An 18,587-nucleotide genomic window follows, 5' to 3' on the forward strand; every position below is an offset into this window, starting at 1 on the left:
TATCATACTTTTATGTTCCTTATACTTCTCCATTAAGCTCAATTTTTAATGGTTTTTTGAGTAGATTACAGAATATGACACTTATCTGTCTTGTTTTATCAATTGTTTTTCTGCATGCTTATCCCCTGTGTGGTCGTTTCGAGATATTATTTGACATTAATACTACTTTGAAATACAGGATACATGTCCCCTCCCCCCCCCCCCCACCTCTGCGGGGCCGCATGTAATGATGAACTTTTAATACTTGTTTCTTTCAATTCCATGCATGGATTACGCATAACTGGTGGACATATAAACCAGCAAATTTTATACAATATCTACGCAGTATTTAGATTGTGCAGTCTCTCGCTTAGTGCAATCTTAATACACAGACACACACAACTTAAACTACTGAAAATGTGGGATCTTAAGAGAAAGGGCCATCGACGGCAAATTGATGCAAATCTCCAATAAATATAAACAAAATTAACCCTTCAGTGAATTACAAATTTTTATTTAAAGGTTTAAACTTTGCTAGTTTGAACAAATCAATTAAAATTTAACTAAAATTAATAACCAACGAATAAGAGAGCATGATTATAAAACTTTTAGTTACGAGTACATCATAAACCACTTGCACAAAAACTTTATAATTTCATTTTTACTGAATTACAGTCTACTATTGTATACATCGACAAAAAAGACTTCAAATAATCAAATCATGACAACATTCTTAAAATAAATAACTTTCTAGAAACACTGAAATAATTTGGTAGTAGAAACTATGCTTTTTCCCACGGGGGGGGGGGGGGAAGTGAAATGGGAATGGAGCCTAGAATTCTAAATTAATTAAGGGGGGGGGGGTGTATTAAAAAGAGTATAACCTCCAGTCCCCTGTTAGTTAAGATGAGGTCGTGTAAAACGGCAAATATTGAATGTTTTGTTTATTATTATTTCTTTTTTAATTCAAAATCTAAACCTTGGAGAAAGGGGACTTTGGATTGTAAATAATATTAACACCCAACGCCTTCTTTGGGTACTTGGATTCAATCTTGATTAGTTTGGTAAAACTAGCTCTTTCAAACAAGCAGACATGCAAACGCACTTTGTCTTACTTGATTGTATAAACTCTGTTTACTATTGATACGGTTCAATTCTTTACTTTTCCGTTCATTCTATTCATGTATACATTACCATGACTTATACTGGGTGTCCCCCCAAAAATTCAATTAAATAATAATACAGTGTGTCCACCAAAATGTGTATGTTAAATATTACTTTCAAACTTTTTTTTATTCTATTCATGTATGACTTATACAGTGTGTCTGAATAAATAGGAAATGTTTATTTTTTTTAAGTTTCATATTTATTTTTTATTCTATTCATGTATATACATACTACACATGGTGTCTCAATAAATAGATCGGTCTCATTTTATATATCTTTTAAAATTGTATACTAAATAGTCTATAGCTGAAAAAAAAAAATTCTTGAAAATTGTGGAGCTATCATTCGTTTACTTTACGAGATCTAATTGAACATTCGCTCACTATTCAATATTAATAATTTTAAAATAAATTTTGGGTCACCCTGTTTATAAAAAAAGTCTTGAAGAAAACGGATATGCTACTTTTTTTGTATGCCTAAATCCCTCGCATACAAATTATCTGATTCGTTCCCATAAATTAAAGCCAGGAAATCTACTAAAAGTACTAAAAAAGAAACATTCAACAAGGAAGACAACATCCATAAAAAATCAGGAAAACAAACAATAACATGTAAATATTAGAAATTAGAAATTCTGAACACAAATTCTTTATTAATTATTAATATTTCTCAAATTATTTAAATACAGAATGTATTGGACATACGTCCATTCCATTTGACTTTATTATTGAGATACCTCGCTTGTAATTGTACTCACTGCCATGTTTGAAATCAATAGGACAAATGTATAAACTAGCTTTATCTTTTACAAACGAACGGACATTAAATATTGTAAACATTCGTCAATTAAGAGTCATGATATAAAAAAAAAATTTTCAACTGAAATAAATATATAGATATGTATTATTCATATATTTAATATGCCCCAAATTGCTAGAAATAAGAAAACCCATAAGATTTTAGAACTTTTAGGGAGGGGAGGTGGGTACCATAGTTTTTTAAGAATAGATTAGATTTAAGCCAACACATAAAAGGGGGGGGGGCGAAAGTGACACTTTTTGAAACCAAAACTAAAAGTCAACAAAGGAACTCAACTAAAAAAAGAGTTACAGGTCTGAGATTTTGCATGGCAGTTGCTTTATAGGGGTAAAATATGGAACTGTGAAGAAACGGCAACGCAACCGCCGAAAACCGCCGTTTCCCGCCGAAATTTTTTTTGCCTTTTTTCGGCGGTTTTCGGTGGTTGCGACGCCGTTTCTTCACAGTTCCATATTGTACCCCTATAAAGCAACTGCCATGCAAAATGTCAGACCTGTAACTCTTTTTTTAGTTGAGTTCCTTTGACTTTTAGTTTTGGTTTCAAAAAGTGTCACTTTCGCCCCCCCCCCCTTTAATTATATCCCCTCCCCAATTTTGAGCAACAACAATTTTTTTATCATCACGTGTCAAATTATAGGATTCACATCATTGATACAACACAGATATTTTACAATTATTATCAATTAGTAAATTTTCACACAAATCAATAGAAATGGATAATTATTCTCAAAAAATACATATTTAGTTAGACTGAAACATAGGGCCACTTAAGGTGGGAGGGGGTAGAAATCTATTTTAGTTTAAGAAAAATAATTTTTTTATTTTTCTTTTTTTTTGGAGGTGGGGGGCTGGGTGATAATTTTTTTCTAAACGTAATTTATCCTGAAAGAGTGGTGGTACCTTTTTCAAAAATAGTTTAAACCCTCCCAGGACCAATAAGAAACTACATTGTAAAGAAGAACCATTTTGGTTAAGCGGTTAGCGAGACCTTTTGGTACAGACAGAAACACACACACAGATCCTGTTACTTTTATATAAGGATGATAAACTACATTTAGTTCCTAATAATGTGTCCTAATTTTCTGTTCTCCTTAATTATTCTATGGTTTTTAGGTATTAAATACCTTTTGGTCATGGGATGGTTTTAAGTTATGTCGTTTTTTTTAAGAATGTTATCATTATTGTTCTATCAAATGATAGTGAAATTTGTAACTGGCTTAAATAACGACCCCCCCCCCCCCATTCATCCCCTTCCCTATTACTGGATGAACGAACTGGTCAATAAATGATATCCATGTTAGCAACCTAAATTGGCGATAATTTTTTCCTGTCATAATAACCACGTATATTCTATATCCATTAGGATACAAAATCGTATTTTTGGCCATGAAAATCTAATTCTATTTCTCGCCAAGGGGTAGTTTAATAAACACTAATCTTTCAATTTTTACTCGCCGGGGGCTATGCGTACTTAGTATTATGTCATCCTTGTAAAATTTAGCACTTTAGATTGGATAATTTATGTAATTTGAAGGCGTCAGGGTTCTAGAATAAAGGAAAGAATAAAAGGAATGAAATTTGGTAGGGTAAGAGATACCAAATAACTGCTAAAATATAAACTGGGTTTAAGAGTATATTTTGAGGGGAAAATACCATTTTTATAAATACTTTTCTGATAGGGAGATGTTTTCTTTCTTTTAAAAGATAAAAACCTGCCCCCATAAATATAAATTTTTTGCAAAAATGGAAACCAAAAGGTTCTGTAGCTTGTAGGTTTATGTTAGAATTGCCAAACAGTGGCGTGACCAAATTTTTTTTAGATATTGGTAAACTTAGGGAGATTGCATGCCTTTCTTATTTTTATTTTAAGGAAGGTGTAGACTCGTAGAGTCGACACCCGACCCCTTTCCACACGCCTATGTTACCAAATCTTTTATCCCGAAACAATTGATACATAATTATTTGGATGTTGCACCAGATTTTTATGTACTATGATAAAGTGATACTCATAATGGCTAACATAACGATTCACCTCCTTTACCCCATCACCACCCCTTCTACTGGATGAACGAACTGACCAATAAATTAGGTCCATATAAGCAACCTAAACTGACGACAAATATCCCCTGTCACTATATCCACGCATACTATATCCATTCCCTGAATTGACGATGAGAATTTTCTCAACTAATTCGACCAACTCCCCTAGTTAAACAGGATGTTTCCTCATTCAATCTAAATTGTATTTTAAAACTTCTTTTTCTGTCTGTTTTTTTTTGTTGACTAGTGCCTCTGACCTTGGCATAGCTTATAGGGGCTCTGTATTCGAAGAAGCAGGGATCGAAGAACAGAAAATAGCTTCTAACCACTGAACAGAAAATAGCTTCTAACCACTGAACAGAAAATAGCTTCTAACCACTGAACAGAGAATAGCTTCTAGCCACTGAACAGAAAATAGCTTCTAACCACTGAACAGAAAATAGCTTCTAACCACCGAACAGAGAATAGCTTCTAGCCACTGAACAGAAAATAGCTTCTAACCACTGAACAGAAAATAGCTTCTAACCATTCGAAGACTTACATGTGGTGAGGCAAAGAATAGCCTAAAGCAATACTAAGAATGAAATACATAAAACCACCCTGTTACATATCTGAAGCTTCCCTAAAATGGAGAACTCAATCGGATCAATAGTTATCAAAATCGTAAGCTACAGACAAATCAAACTGACTACTTTATGTTCCAAAAAAAAGCATTTCTATATTTGAATCAGTTCGTCCGTGCGTATGTTTATATCAGTTCGTACAACATCCTGTATTTAAGTTAACGAAAATTGACAAGTGTGAATCTTACCTTACAAGAACAGCCCAATCGGACTAGGAGTTTCCTATAACTCGTACCATACACAGTTGCCAATTATTTTTTCTAATTTTTATTTAAAAAAGGACTAAATGGGAGCATTTAAATTTATTTGTTCAAATCTTGATTGTTTTATAGGAACTACAATGTATGTAAGTTTAGCTAGAAAGTTATACAGGGTTAAAGAAATATATTTTTTTTATAAAAATGATTGCTAACAATGCTCCAAGTCCGAGTCATTTCCTCTGAATAAAACTTGTTCTGGGCTTCACTGAAAAATCATGTATTGTTTCGTAATAAAGATATGCAAATATGAAATTCATAGAATTGTTATCCCGTCCATTTGTTTCTCTTTGGGTCATCAAAACAAATCGTGTTTATCCTATGTTTTTATTTCTTTCCAATACATATTCACATGTTATGTGATATTATTAAATATATGTATCACTTATTTCCTGAAACGGACTGAAATGTTATGTAACCTATCCTATCACTTTAGTAATTTATGGCCTAAAACCAGGGATAGGACATTGGACGCAATTATAGAAATTCGGGTATGCAAAGCTGCATTACAAGTAAAATAGATATGTTTTCTTTGAATTTGTTGCGCAGTTAGTTACGAATATATTTGTATTTCCATAAAGTTTTTATATGAACTTGTTTTTGTAGCTTGCCATATTTGTATTTTGCCATTTTATGAGCCAAGGCCTTCCATTGCATGCATTACAATAGCAGGTTTCTAATTGATCTATTTATTTTAGGAATGCAACAAGAATGAGAAAATGCCAAGCAAGCAGCAGCAGCCATCGCAACCCGTGTTAAAACCTGACTTCCGTCTGGACAGCTACCCAGAAAACCTGGCCACCCCCTCACACCTCCGACAGTCGATGCCATGTTTGCCTGGGGGCGGGGGCTACTACCCCACCCCGAAACCGCGCCACTCCATGGCTTTTAACTCGGCGCGTGGCTTCGTGGGCGCGCCGTATAATTATAACGAGGAGGATTCCCTGTTGGGATTGGGGGCAGGTCCCGAAATGGCGTGCTCTACCCCCAGTCAAATTTCAAAGGTATTATTTTTTATTTTCTTTAATTAAGGAAAAATGCTTTGTTTTTAATGAATAAGATTTATTAACTTTATTTGCTTTAATTAGATAAGAATTGCAGTGTTTTCATTAAACTAACATTTAACGTACTATCTATCTAGGTAGTTGAAACAGTAATAAACACATTAAAAATACTTACTAAATTTTTTTGATCTATACACTTATTCACCTATCGGTGTATTTATTTATCCACCTATCTATTTATTTTTCTATCCATTGTAGGTTAAAACAGAATTAAAAACTCTGTGTATTTATTTATCTGCATATTTACATATCCATCTATCTAACCAAGGTTGAAGCAGCATTATCCTTAGGAGCGTGTCTAAATATATCCTAATATCTATTCATCTACTTAACTATCTACCTATATATCTTTCTATTTTATGTAGAAACAGTATTATCCTTTAGAGCAATGAACAATATCCATTTGGTGTCTGTCTATCTATTTGTCCACCTGTCTATCATATGTAGAAATAATATTATTCTTTGGTGTACGGTTCAACAATGATAAATATCCTTATAACCGTTTATCTATTTTTGTATCTATCTATCTTTCTATTCTAGGTTGAAACTGTATTATCCTTTGGAGCACGGTTGAACAATGAAATGGAGTGTATACAAAATCTGGAGTCAGAAATCAATAATCTGAGAAGGGAGAACACAGATCTTAATACTCAACTACTCATGGCCAAAGAATCTGCTAGAAAGTAAGTTGGTTAAAACTTAAATGGTTGCTATTTCCCCTGGAATTTTTTGGTCAGTCCGTTAATCCAGTAGGAGGGGAGTAGGGGGTTAGTTTAGCTTATTTAGTGTAAAATGCATAGGTATTCAATGTTTATTCCATACGAATAATAATTAATGTTACAGATACAAAGCATTGGAGAAGGAGGTGGATCATTTGACCTGGCAGCTCAGCAAAATGGAGGATTCCAGGTATAAAAAAATAGCTGAAATGTGTTAGGAAGAGTATTTATATACTTCTAGTACCCAACTGTAAAATGTTCTGGTACTAAAAATTTATAAACAATTATCATCATTTGTTGGCTTAACTTATATTAAATCTTGATGGTTGGTTCAAACTTGTGATGTCCAAACATTACAACCATTATTTCGTATATTAAAGGGGTAATTTTGATTACTATAATTGGGGATGTACATTAATCTTATTGCCATTTTCTTATCTTATATTATCCCTGTGCTTTTCTAATTATAAAACATATTGTTTCTGTTATCTAATTTTTGCTTAAATCTCTATAGTGGCTAATAGCTATGTTTTATTATTCAGGAAAGTATATGAGAGAGCTACAAATCAGTTGGTCTTATTCCTAGACCAGGTGTCCGAACAGTTATCAACTAATTCATCTTCCAGAAATAACAGCGACAGGTTAACTCATGGTTGCCAAAATTAAAGGGAGTTTTCGTAATTTTCCGTAGAAAATAATAAAAATAGGTTAAATTAAAGATAATTTTCTTACGTCTAAAATTTATAATATCATTTATACCAAATATTTCCCTTTTCAATTACATTTTGGCAACCACGGGCAAAAATGTACCAAAAAACAGGTTTCAATTCCCGCCAAATTCTTCACTGTCAGATTTCGCGGATTTTCAACAGCAACTTGGCGGTCGTCTTGGATCTCTGGGTGGCGGTCAGCTGCGCCCAGAACAGATATTACAAAACAGACTCTTGTACGGCAGCATTCTAGGTAATATTGTCCTTATTAAAACAGAGTATGTATGTTTAGGTATACCTATTTGAATGGTCTTTAATCTAAGAATTTAGTTCTCAGTTTCAGGAAAGCTTAATTAGGTCCCAGAATGGTTTTAGACTATTAAGTTTTTAGATATAAGTCTTGCTTTACGCTATTTTCTGACCTTATCTATCTCTTCGAATACAGAGCCCCTAGATGTTAGTGGCGCGGCTGCTAGTTATTTTTAAAGTACTACAATATTACCAATTGATTTATTAATGATATTATTTATAATCATTTATATTTTTCTTTTTAGGCGAATCAAGTTTGGCTATGAACCGAGCCCAATCCCGCCAATCTTGGGGCGGATTTAACGGCGGAAATGGTGGCGTCTTGCCGCCGCCAGCTGCCTCCTACCGCCAACAACATCAATTGGATTGGATGAGCAACGGCTATGCGTCTGTTGGAAAACATAGCAGGTATAAATGACAAATGTAGAATAACTTTACAAAAATAGTTTATACTTAAAATGTAAATTGGAAATTCTAACGAAAAGGCAATATTGATACAGTTTAAAATAATACACTTACATTAATAATTTAAAGATTATTTCAAAAGATATGAATACGTTTTCCAGTAAAAAAGTAGATGTATTAAGGCATGTGTTATTTATATAGAATGAAACAAGGATGATAACATCCATAAGTAGCAAAGCACAGAAAAATCATGGAACATTTGTAGTATGACTGACAAACCAACGAACAAAATAAATTACACACTGAACGGTCATTGGTATAGGGAATCCTAACATAAAAAATCAGACATTTATCTTGAATATCAGCTGTGAAAATCATATTTCATGCATAGCTTTACAGACGGCCTGACTAATTTACGGATGGAAGACAAAGTGTATTATAGAGTAGCTTAGCTACTAAAAAGTGTGATATGAAACCTTAAAAGTGTATCATATTTCAATCCTTTTTTTTACATAAATGGCTGAGGAAATTGTAATCTATAAAACAAAGTTTTTATATGTTTTCTTTCTGTATGTCCTCTAGTCCAAACATTTTTTTTTGCTGGAGCAGTCAAAAAGTAATAAATATAACTGACGAAGTGAAAATTATACTGGTCCCCAAAGTTTCCCCCAATCATTTACTTTAAATATACTTTTCTTAAATCTTGATTGGGTTGTACAAACTTGTGCTCGAACTTCTCCACCAATAATCTAAATCTAATTAAAAGTGTATCATGTTTCAATCCATTTTTTACATAAATGGAAAAGGAAAGTGATTCTGCTGTCTGTCTTATCTAGACAATTACCAAAAATTAATGTAAAATACTATTTATAGTAAACCAAAATACCCCTTCCGCAGTTTAAATTTGAATTGTATGGACACTACTAGTTTGTAGGCACAATCTAGAAGTCCTCAGAGTCTTTAAGTCAACAAATGAGAGAATGTGTATACAAAACTAAGGGGACCTTCTCTCCCTGGCTATATTTAACCGGAGGACTGTTTGAGTTTTGCTTTCCTGGAATATACTCTATGATAATCCAAACCCTCGACCCCCCCCCCAAAAAAAAAAAAAAAATTTCTAGATAAACAAAGGAAGTGGCATTTGCTGAAAACGTTTTCATGAAGCTTATTCATATCTTAGTTAATTCCTTATGAAGAATATCTTGTTCTTTTTAATTTTTAATCTTTTTTTATGTCTAATAAATTTACATATTTTCATATATTTGTATATTAAGAATCACAAAATACTAATTATAACTGACTAAACAAGTACAATTTTGTTCATGAATATCACTGCGCGACAAGCTTATAACCCATAGCAATAGCGTAAATTGAAAAGTGCTAGACTAGTATTAGGTTCGATATAAGCCTATTTTTTCAAAAATAATAATAAGAACTTTAATTTTAGGGATAGCAGATCGAGTCTTGGTTTTTCAAGCAATCGTTCTAATGTTTCAAAACTAGACGAGAAAAGGTAATTTTACACCTCTAGTATCTAGTATTTGTCAGGTGAAGAAAATATATTCTTGTTATTGTTTCGCTACTTATTGACATAATTGCCAGGAATTTTATTGAATAAATTGTTATAAATAAAATTTAAAGTGGACAAAAAAACTCTTTAAAATTATTGGTTGAAAAGTTAAGACATTACTAGATTAAAACCAACCAATCAGAATTTAATAAATGTATTAACAGACTTTGAGCTCTTGAAAAGATAACGTGGTTATAAAACCATAGATACCAGTGCAGTGTAATTTTAGCCCAATGTTCCCTCCCTCTCTACATATTTTTCCTTGAAGAGATACCTGATAAAACTTGTAAAAAAGAATCCATAAAAGTGCAGAAATATTCGCACCACATACAATTATCAAATTGCACGCGATAATTAACGTTTCTAGGTATTAAAAATTAAAGTAATAGGTTGTATGCCCATCATTCAAGTTGACGCTTAAGACGCTAACCTATTGATACTACTTTTCGGGGAAATTTTCGGAATGAGATTATTTTTGTAGGGGTTACGAACCCCATGTATAAAAAAGCTTATTCGTTAGACCGAAACTTTGGCTACTTTTATTTAATTTTAATTGGTCGGTTACAGATTATTTTATGTCCTACACCTTAACTAAGTTGTGTAAACAGGGTTTTACCATTGGGATGAAAACCTTTAAGGAGGTGTGGATACCCCCTCTTCCTTATACTTATGTCTTTCATAGAAAATAATCTTACAAAAATAATTCTAGGCGGGGAAATCAAAGCTGTTGGAACCTGAGCAGTAATGGTGGGGGAGATGAAACAGACACTGCCCCCTCAATAATTTCTAATGGGAGCAGGCTAAACAGCCACCACCCCAAAAATCCACTGAGAGCGGCGAAAAGTGAACGAAATATAACCACAATCAAAGGTAATTTTTTTTTCAAATATAGAATTACTGACGTACGGACATATATTATATAGAGCATTAGCTCAGCAATAATAAGCTAGATTCAACAATGAAGTTTAATTTAACTTTTATAAAACAATTATTAAGTATAATAAATAAAAGTTTTGGGGTTTGGTAGTATATTGCTTCCGAGTGAAAAAAAAAATGTATACAATGACAATGTTTTTTTTTATAGATGAATCGATAAGAACATCAACGCTGGAAAAGACTTTAATAAACAAAAGAAAACTTTTTCACCAACAATCAAATAAGGTATTTCTTTTTTATTTTTAATATTTGGATCTCCATTTAGCTTATCTTGGTCATGTTAGAATCGTCCTATAAATATTATTCTTTGCATGATGATTCCTGTAATAGTTTGGTATAGTTATGAAAGCATAGCAACTCTGTGAGCATTAGCAGAAAAAATTTCTTTGAATTATTTCGTTTTTTGACGGCTTGTGAAAAAAACACTTGGTTTATAATAAAATAATCACCCTTTTAACTTTATTTTTTATTATTGATTCTTGGGACTATTAGAAACAATATGTTATATTCAAAGCAACTTTGTAAGTATGTCATCCTTTTTCTGAATTTAAATAACTTAAGTCCAAATTTCTAAAGCATCTTTTTCAAGACTTATTTGTTGAGCTTCTCGTTTATGAATGTTGTTTCTTTACATTTCTACTAGCGGCTGCGCCGCCTAGAGGCCTCTACGGGCACGTAAATTGTTTTCTTCCAAATCTATGTGAAAAATATCCGCTAGGTGGCATTTTCTATTTTTGGGGGATTTTCGGCGGATTCTCTGGGAGGGTGGTGGTACCCTCCACCATAATATTCCCATGATTAGGCGAAGCTACACGGTAAAGGAGAACCATATCGGCATTGCGGTACAAACAGACAGACAGAGAGAGATCCTTTTACTTTATTATAGGGATTAATATATCAGATAAAAAAATACACCATACTCTTAAGTTACATAATATCATAAGCATTAATTATACTAATCTTTAAATTCATTAATTTTAGAAAGAATTATAAATTATGAAACTTTAATTTTATTGGTTTCCTTAACTATAGATATTAATTTACATAAATTTGATATTTTGCAAATAAAATTTAGAAGCATTTTAAATGAAATAGTAGAGTATTATGCAGTGATAATAGGAATAGCATAGTAACTACTATTGCCAATAAATCACTAATAACGACATTTTTAAAAAACAGAATATTTGATAAGTTAAAGCTCATGTCTTCTTATGTATACATATTTACAAGTTGTATGTATACATAAGAAGACCAACCAATAACAACCCTTTGATTTTATGTCTTTAGGGGTGTAAGGGTTACATATGTCTCAAGGAAAAAGAAATTAATCTTGATGAATATTTTTCTATAACAAATAAGAGTAGGATATACTATGTATAGTATTATAAGTAGATATAAAATAAAATATATCAAATAACACCATTACGTAATAATTCAAATTAAAATGCATATTAGGATATTGATTTAAATCTATTTTAATTCTGGATTATTTGAAATTTTTTAAAAGATTGTATTTGTAAAATTAAGTGAAATAAAGTAATATTCTGTATAGTAGAAAGTTTTTTTTTGTCTGGTTTCGCTTCACATTGTTTTAGGCTATATTTTTATATTTTAGTCTTGAATTGATGTTTTTCTAGCACATTTCTGGCCATTTGAATACAGAGCCTCTAGATGCTAGAGACGGAGTCGATAGTTATATATATCATATATCTAGAAATCTAAGGTCCCCAAATTCTTTTCATACTTTTAAGTTTACTTAAACTCTGTATCTGTAGGAATAAGACAATGGATGTTAAATGATGGAAATCCCTATTTTTGATACATAATTACTTTTTTTATTAATTTACATTTTGGTCGAAAAGTTTGAACGCTTCTAGTTTGACTGAAAATGTAAATTTGAATACCTGTATCCAAGCCAACGAACTTGGTAATAAAACTTTGGTTACCAGCTTAATTTACAGTGCTACGTCCCCTCCCTCCTGCATTAACTTCTTGTGAGATATAAAAATATGAATTTACTAGGTTCCAAGCTCCGCAAGTTCTTCAAGTCTGACATCAAAAACTAAAAACTACACTCGTCACAGCTCCGACGGTCATCTTATCCCGAGGGGAGAAGAGGAGAGGGGGCGGGGAAGCATGGGTATGGCTGGAGAAGGAGTGGGAGAGGAGGTTGAGGGAGTATCACTGGAGAGCAAGGACAGTGGGAGGAGCACGGACAGTGGGAGTGGCCGCAGTACGCCTAAAACTCCTCAAAGCAGGTAGACAACAGATTTTGTAATAGCGATATCTTATCTTTCTTTGTTGTACATTCATGCTTTGTTGAAATTACTACCCAAAAGTAGACAAAATAGTCTTATTAATTTTGTGCTTCTTCGCTACTTGGGGATATTTCTCTTGATATTTGGCAAAAACTAAGAGAAGTAGGATAATTAGTGTCTAAAGCTATCAAAGTTCATCAAATGCTTTGTTTATTTCAAGGTGTCATTAATTGAATTGGTAAACTAGACTTGACATCATAGATATAACAAATATTTACCTTTTCAGTAGCGCAGCTACTCTATATGGGCATTTATAATTGTCTTTCTTTATATAAAGGTTAATCTAACAAAGTTTCGTGATTTTTCAGTATTTTTATTAACAGTTTATTTGATTTTTTTCGTAATTTTTAAAATCTTTATTTTAGCTAACAGTTTACTGTTATTCTTTCATTCAAGCTATCTTTGAATTTGATTGCCGCGCTACTTATAGACACAATTGTTCTTGTTTATATGTTATTTTCATTATTTTGCAGGGATCAGTTATGCAAAAGAGCGAAGCACCTCGTCAAGGCAATGAAACATTTTCTGGCCAGAGAAAAATCAAAGTTTAGTGAAGATAAGTAAGTGATTTTTATATGCAAATGAAGTAAATTTACTGTTTATCTGATCTTAGTTTTAAATGGACTAAAAGATTTTGAATTTAATTGTATAAAAAGATAAAATTCAGTAACAGAGAGACACTTATATATATATCAAAAGAAACAATTATTCTACTTTATATCTATATAACTAGCGGATACGCCCTTAGACGCAACTATGGGCCCTTGAGGTAGTGGAAGGGGGGGGGGGGGGGAATTCGTCCCATCCCCTCTACTTTTAAATCTAATTTGAAAAATTAAAGAATATTTTTTTGTAGTCCATTTTTTTAGGGTGACTTCTCCAAAACCCTCCTCCAAAACAATTAGGAATTTAGGATCCTTTCCGGGACATTTGAGCAACTAAATTTAAAGGAGAACAATATCTGTTTAGCGGTTAGCGAGATTCTTCTGTACAGACACATAGACATCCTACTATTCTAAAAAGATAAACTTTGTTTAGGAAATCCAAAAAGTTAGACAAAGATTTGATTGAGAAGTCAAGCAGCAGTTCTGATACACGCCCATTATCCTCACACAGAAGTGGCTCTCAAATCTCATCCTCATTGAGAAGTAATACTCAGACATCTTCCTCATTGAGAAGCAATCCTCAAACTTTGTCCTCCGACCCTCCAAGTGTTTCTGATTTACAAGAGCTGGAGAATACAAATAATAAGATTGTTATCCAGATTCGACCTGAAAATAGGTATTTTTTATTTACTGTTTAGTATTTATGAATCCTTTATGCTTTTCATCTGTCCATTTTGACCACCCTTTAACTAAAAATAGCCATTTCTTTCTTTTGGTTGATTTTAAAACCTGATATCATCAATGCATAATTAGCATGGAAAAAGTTTTATATATTACAGTATGTTTCAATAAATTTAAATTACTTGGTGTGATAGTGTTCTGAGATGGATTCTAAAAAAACTTTTGCCTCACTAAAATCAGTTTTCCCCACTAAAATCAGCGAGGCTCGCTAAAAATTTAGAGGAGATAATTTTGCCTCACTAAAATTTTAATGGGACAAAAGGATTTTAGTGAGACAAAAGTTTTTTAAAGAATTCACCTCTGTTTTCTGTATGTATTTATGTTAGTGGAAAATGGCTTAAAACCTACTCAGTGGGTAGCTTGATTTTTAAGGATAAACCAAATAATGTTATAAAAATACTAATTTATTTATATTTAGTGAGAAGCCGCCGTCAGGGTGCAACCTGAAGAAGAAGAGCCACTCCATGAACTTACACTCCTCACGGCCACCCGCCAAGCCAGCCCGCCTCTTTGTCAACAAGAGTAAAGCCGCCTTGGCGGCAAATGATAACGACAATGAAAAATATGCCGCCAATTTGATAAAAATTACAAAAATGGGAACGGTGTCGGTTCCTGTGCCGTATCCTATTTTCAACCGCCGGAATGAAAATCCGTCAAGACAAAATTCTTCTGATGCTTATTGGTTTTAAATATGTTTAAAACATTGGTTTTAAATATGTTTAAAACCAATAAAGAATTTTGTAAAATAATTATGTAATAAAAAGACATGTTTAATGGTATAGCCATTCAAATTATACCTTTCGGAAATTTTCATTTGATAAATTTAAGTATAATTTCATTAATTAAACCTAATGTGTACACATTTTGCTTTTGTGCAGTAGATTAATTGATTTTCATCCTTCCCTGATTTTTAAGTATTATTTCAAAATCTGAAAAATAATTTCTTGTAAAAAATGCATTAAAACTTAAAAATTACACTTTTTTTTATAAATGTAAAACTACATTTTACACAATTAATTATTTATTTACTAATACGTATACGTATGTTCAATTTTAAGTTATTTTTTCTTGTATTTAAAATGTACTATAATGTAAATATTAATATTGAACCAAATTTATTGAAAAAAATGATCTAAAGTTATTGTACCTGACAATTAAAAATGTAAACGAAATAAATTTTATATAAAAAGTTGTAGTTGATTCTATTTAAACAAGGATGACAACAACCATTAAATCAAAGCAGAATATTGATTTATGATTCTAATCAAGCATTGCCTAAAATACAGGATTTTATTTCATGACATACTTGCATTTATAGAACTAGTAACTGTTGTTGTAGGATTCCCAAATAATAAGAGAGAGAAATTAACATATTCACCATCCCTTGAAACACAGGTCTCAGGTTGGTGTAAAATCCGCGGGTAAACTGAGGGTTTTGCAGCAACCAGGTGCCATGAGCGTCCGGAGCTTTTGGAGGAGGGGCCAGGTCAGATCACAACTAGATTGTGATGTGAACTGGTCAAAAATCTAATCTCTCCACGCGAGACTGGATAGGGAAGGAGGGGGAAATCTTTAGATTGAACCTAAACCAACCTGAACTAATCATGGACCTAAAAAGTGTTGTTTTTCTAGTAGTGTTTTCATGCATAGGGATAATAGGGCCAGTTTCACACAATCACAAACAAAGGAACGTAGGAAATGAGCAATTGCAAGGGTTTTTCTTCTTTCTTAAAAGTCCACTTAAAAAGGGTCAATGACAAAGGGAGGGAAATGTGAAAAGCTGGTTTTTATTTGATGGGAGGTTGCGTGACTCATATTAATCTATTATACTTATATGAGGTTGCGTGATTTTCCCGAAAAATATAATCAGCTGGGCTGGGTGTATGTGTGTGTGTGTTTTATGCATACGTGTCTGTATGATACACGCATGTGTGTTCGTCAGAACTAGTTGCTTGTCTGTCGGTAATGTACACCAAATTTCAAAATCTCAGATATTTCTACAACAAGTGAATAATTTTCCAAATGTGTGAAGCGTATATTTTTAATTTATTTTTATTGTTTATTTGTTTTTAGGTATTTAATAGTTTCTGCCAAGGCTAGTAGCAGCCTAAAAACTATTAAATTTTATTATTTTACCACAGCTTTTAGCGACCTGACTGATGCTACATCTATAATTTTACTTTATGACAGTTTATCTTTTATTAGGACCTTTATCTGGTTGTCTCTCACACTTTTTAACCTTTCACTACAACAGTAAATTTAGACCAACAATGTAAATTTTAAGACTTTTTCTCTACTTCCGCAAGAGATAGTTTCTGTTAATAGTCTATTATTAATGACTCTGATCTCTTACAGACCACTCACTATGAACGCTACACCCGAAGATTTTAGAGATGGGGGAGCCAGTGGTGCTAACGGCGCTGGAGCCCTTGGACCTGACTATGGGGGCCCCACCGTAAAAGCGAATAGTCAGGTAACCGATTGTCGTAGAGACCTATCGAAATTTTTCGACCAGGACACGACAATATGCACCTTGAATGGAGAAGGCAGAGACCGGGGAAACCTGGACGCCCAATCCAAGATAGACATAAATGAGAGTTTGAATAAATTGAATTTTGGAGAGGAATTGCTTGACGGAGATGATGAAACTGACTTAACAATGACAGAGACAGACAAAGAATCAATAGTTGATGAAAGTGTATTAGAGGACTTGGAAATGACAGGCAAAACAATGGACAGAACATGGATAGGAGGAAAGGATACTGAGACTAAAAAGAAAAGACAGACATGTGCAGAGATCTGGGAGAAAATGAAAGACAATGAAGGAGAATGGACAGATGTACTTAGTAGAGAAGCAAAGAGGAAATTGAGAGAGAATAAGACACAAGAACAAAACAATGATGCTATTAATACTGATGATGTTGATATTTTTAAGGGCGGTAAAAGATCTATAGGCTTCGAAAGAAGACTGAGACTCAAGAAGGCTAAAACTGCAAGAGAGATGGAGGTGAGAGCCGAGGACCCACTCCAGCAGGAGGTCATCGATACATATCTCAGCAAAGAATCCTTCTCGGACATAGTCCGAAAGAAGGAAAGATACATGTTTGAAGTAAAAGTGTGATCATCTTATGCTATGGAAGAAGCAAAGCTTACTCAAGCCCAGTTGGACGAGCTTGATCTCCAACTCCTTGGAGCATACATGGAGTATATTCAGCAACACAGAGACAACTTTGAGTATGATGCGGTTGCTGGCTACTCCAAAGAAACAGGAGTAGGCTGGCTCTCAGCAGGCACTAAAGATATGGCGGAATTCATTTTAAATGTAGCCAAGAACCTGAAGCCACCGGAGCAAGATGACGAGGTAGACCCCCTTGAGTACTTCATCTACCTGGCGGAGGACCGTGTCTACAGGAACATGTGGACATCAGTGCATGGCAAGTGGACAAATTACACGCTAGAACAGCTGACGATGAGAATCAAGATCTGCAACCCTATTCTCAAGTACAAGGAGGATGGGGTAACTCGTTTCTATCACTTCAAAGTACATGAAATAGGACCGTTGAACTCTGCTGGTTTCTTCAAGATCGGGCTCCAGATAGATGAGAGAATCATCAACAAGCTGAAAAACCCTGCAGTCAATGGCAGGTTGAGGTTAGGTTTCAGTGACCTGATTCTCCACGGGTCAAATGTAGAGCAGGAGGTCAAGGCAGCAATAAGACAAAGAATAGTCAGCGAGATCGAGACTGTCAGAACTGGCTTCAAGGCGATAGCCTTAGCCCCAGGAAATAGCAGGCACTAACCAACAACAGACAGGCTCTGACAAATATGTCAGGGCCACCAGCTTGACTCAGATAAACCTCCACCACTGCTGTCAAGCCAGCCTAACACTAGGAGAACGGATAACGGACTGGACTGGACAAGATGATCAAGCTCTACGGAAAGGATGGGCGCGGGCAATTGCCCTTGTGCAAGAACCCTATCTAATAAAAAATAAGGTAAAAATGTTTCATAATGTTAATATATATGAAAGTAAAGAGTCAGGTAATAGAGCATGTATAATAACTAACAAAAATATCACAGGTATAATTCTAACACAATTCACTAACCGAGATCTTCCTCTCCGAACATTTTTCGTGCCTAAACAACAGTAAGATTAAAACTCCACTAAAAGCAAAGCTATAACCAAAATTAAACGCGCGACAACGCGCCACAGTTTTATTTTACCATGGCCTACTTTCACTTTTTACTTTCACCCTTCTCTTTTATAAAAAAAGTGAGATTAATATAACGTTTTTTTTTTTTGGGCACCAACCCCCAACCCCCTT

General features: G+C 33.6%; 1 protein-coding gene across 1 annotated transcript in view; it reads left to right on the top strand.

The window, feature by feature from the left end:
• The window catches only part of LOC145319062 (uncharacterized), a 36,319-nt gene extending 20,868 nt beyond the window's left edge, over window positions 1-15,451 (top strand). Inside the window, exons 6-18 of the mRNA XM_080160888.1 lie at window positions 5,584-5,889; window positions 6,490-6,632; window positions 6,793-6,858; window positions 7,211-7,309; window positions 7,489-7,631; window positions 7,933-8,095; window positions 9,540-9,605; window positions 10,372-10,532; window positions 10,747-10,823; window positions 12,621-12,856; window positions 13,390-13,476; window positions 13,955-14,197; window positions 14,681-15,451. Coding sequence (XP_080017014.1) covers window positions 5,584-5,889; window positions 6,490-6,632; window positions 6,793-6,858; window positions 7,211-7,309; window positions 7,489-7,631; window positions 7,933-8,095; window positions 9,540-9,605; window positions 10,372-10,532; window positions 10,747-10,823; window positions 12,621-12,856; window positions 13,390-13,476; window positions 13,955-14,197; window positions 14,681-14,951 — 2,061 coding nt within the window. The 3' untranslated portion in view covers window positions 14,952-15,451. The remainder of the gene's footprint in view (window positions 1-5,583; window positions 5,890-6,489; window positions 6,633-6,792; window positions 6,859-7,210; window positions 7,310-7,488; window positions 7,632-7,932; window positions 8,096-9,539; window positions 9,606-10,371; window positions 10,533-10,746; window positions 10,824-12,620; window positions 12,857-13,389; window positions 13,477-13,954; window positions 14,198-14,680) is intronic.
• The last annotated feature ends 3,136 nt before the right edge of the window (window positions 15,452-18,587 follow it).

Source organism: Acartia tonsa, chromosome 5 (assembly GCF_053477335.1).
Source record: "Acartia tonsa isolate MP-2025a chromosome 5, ASM5347733v1, whole genome shotgun sequence".
Lineage (NCBI taxonomy): Eukaryota > Metazoa > Arthropoda > Copepoda > Calanoida > Acartiidae > Acartia > Acartia tonsa.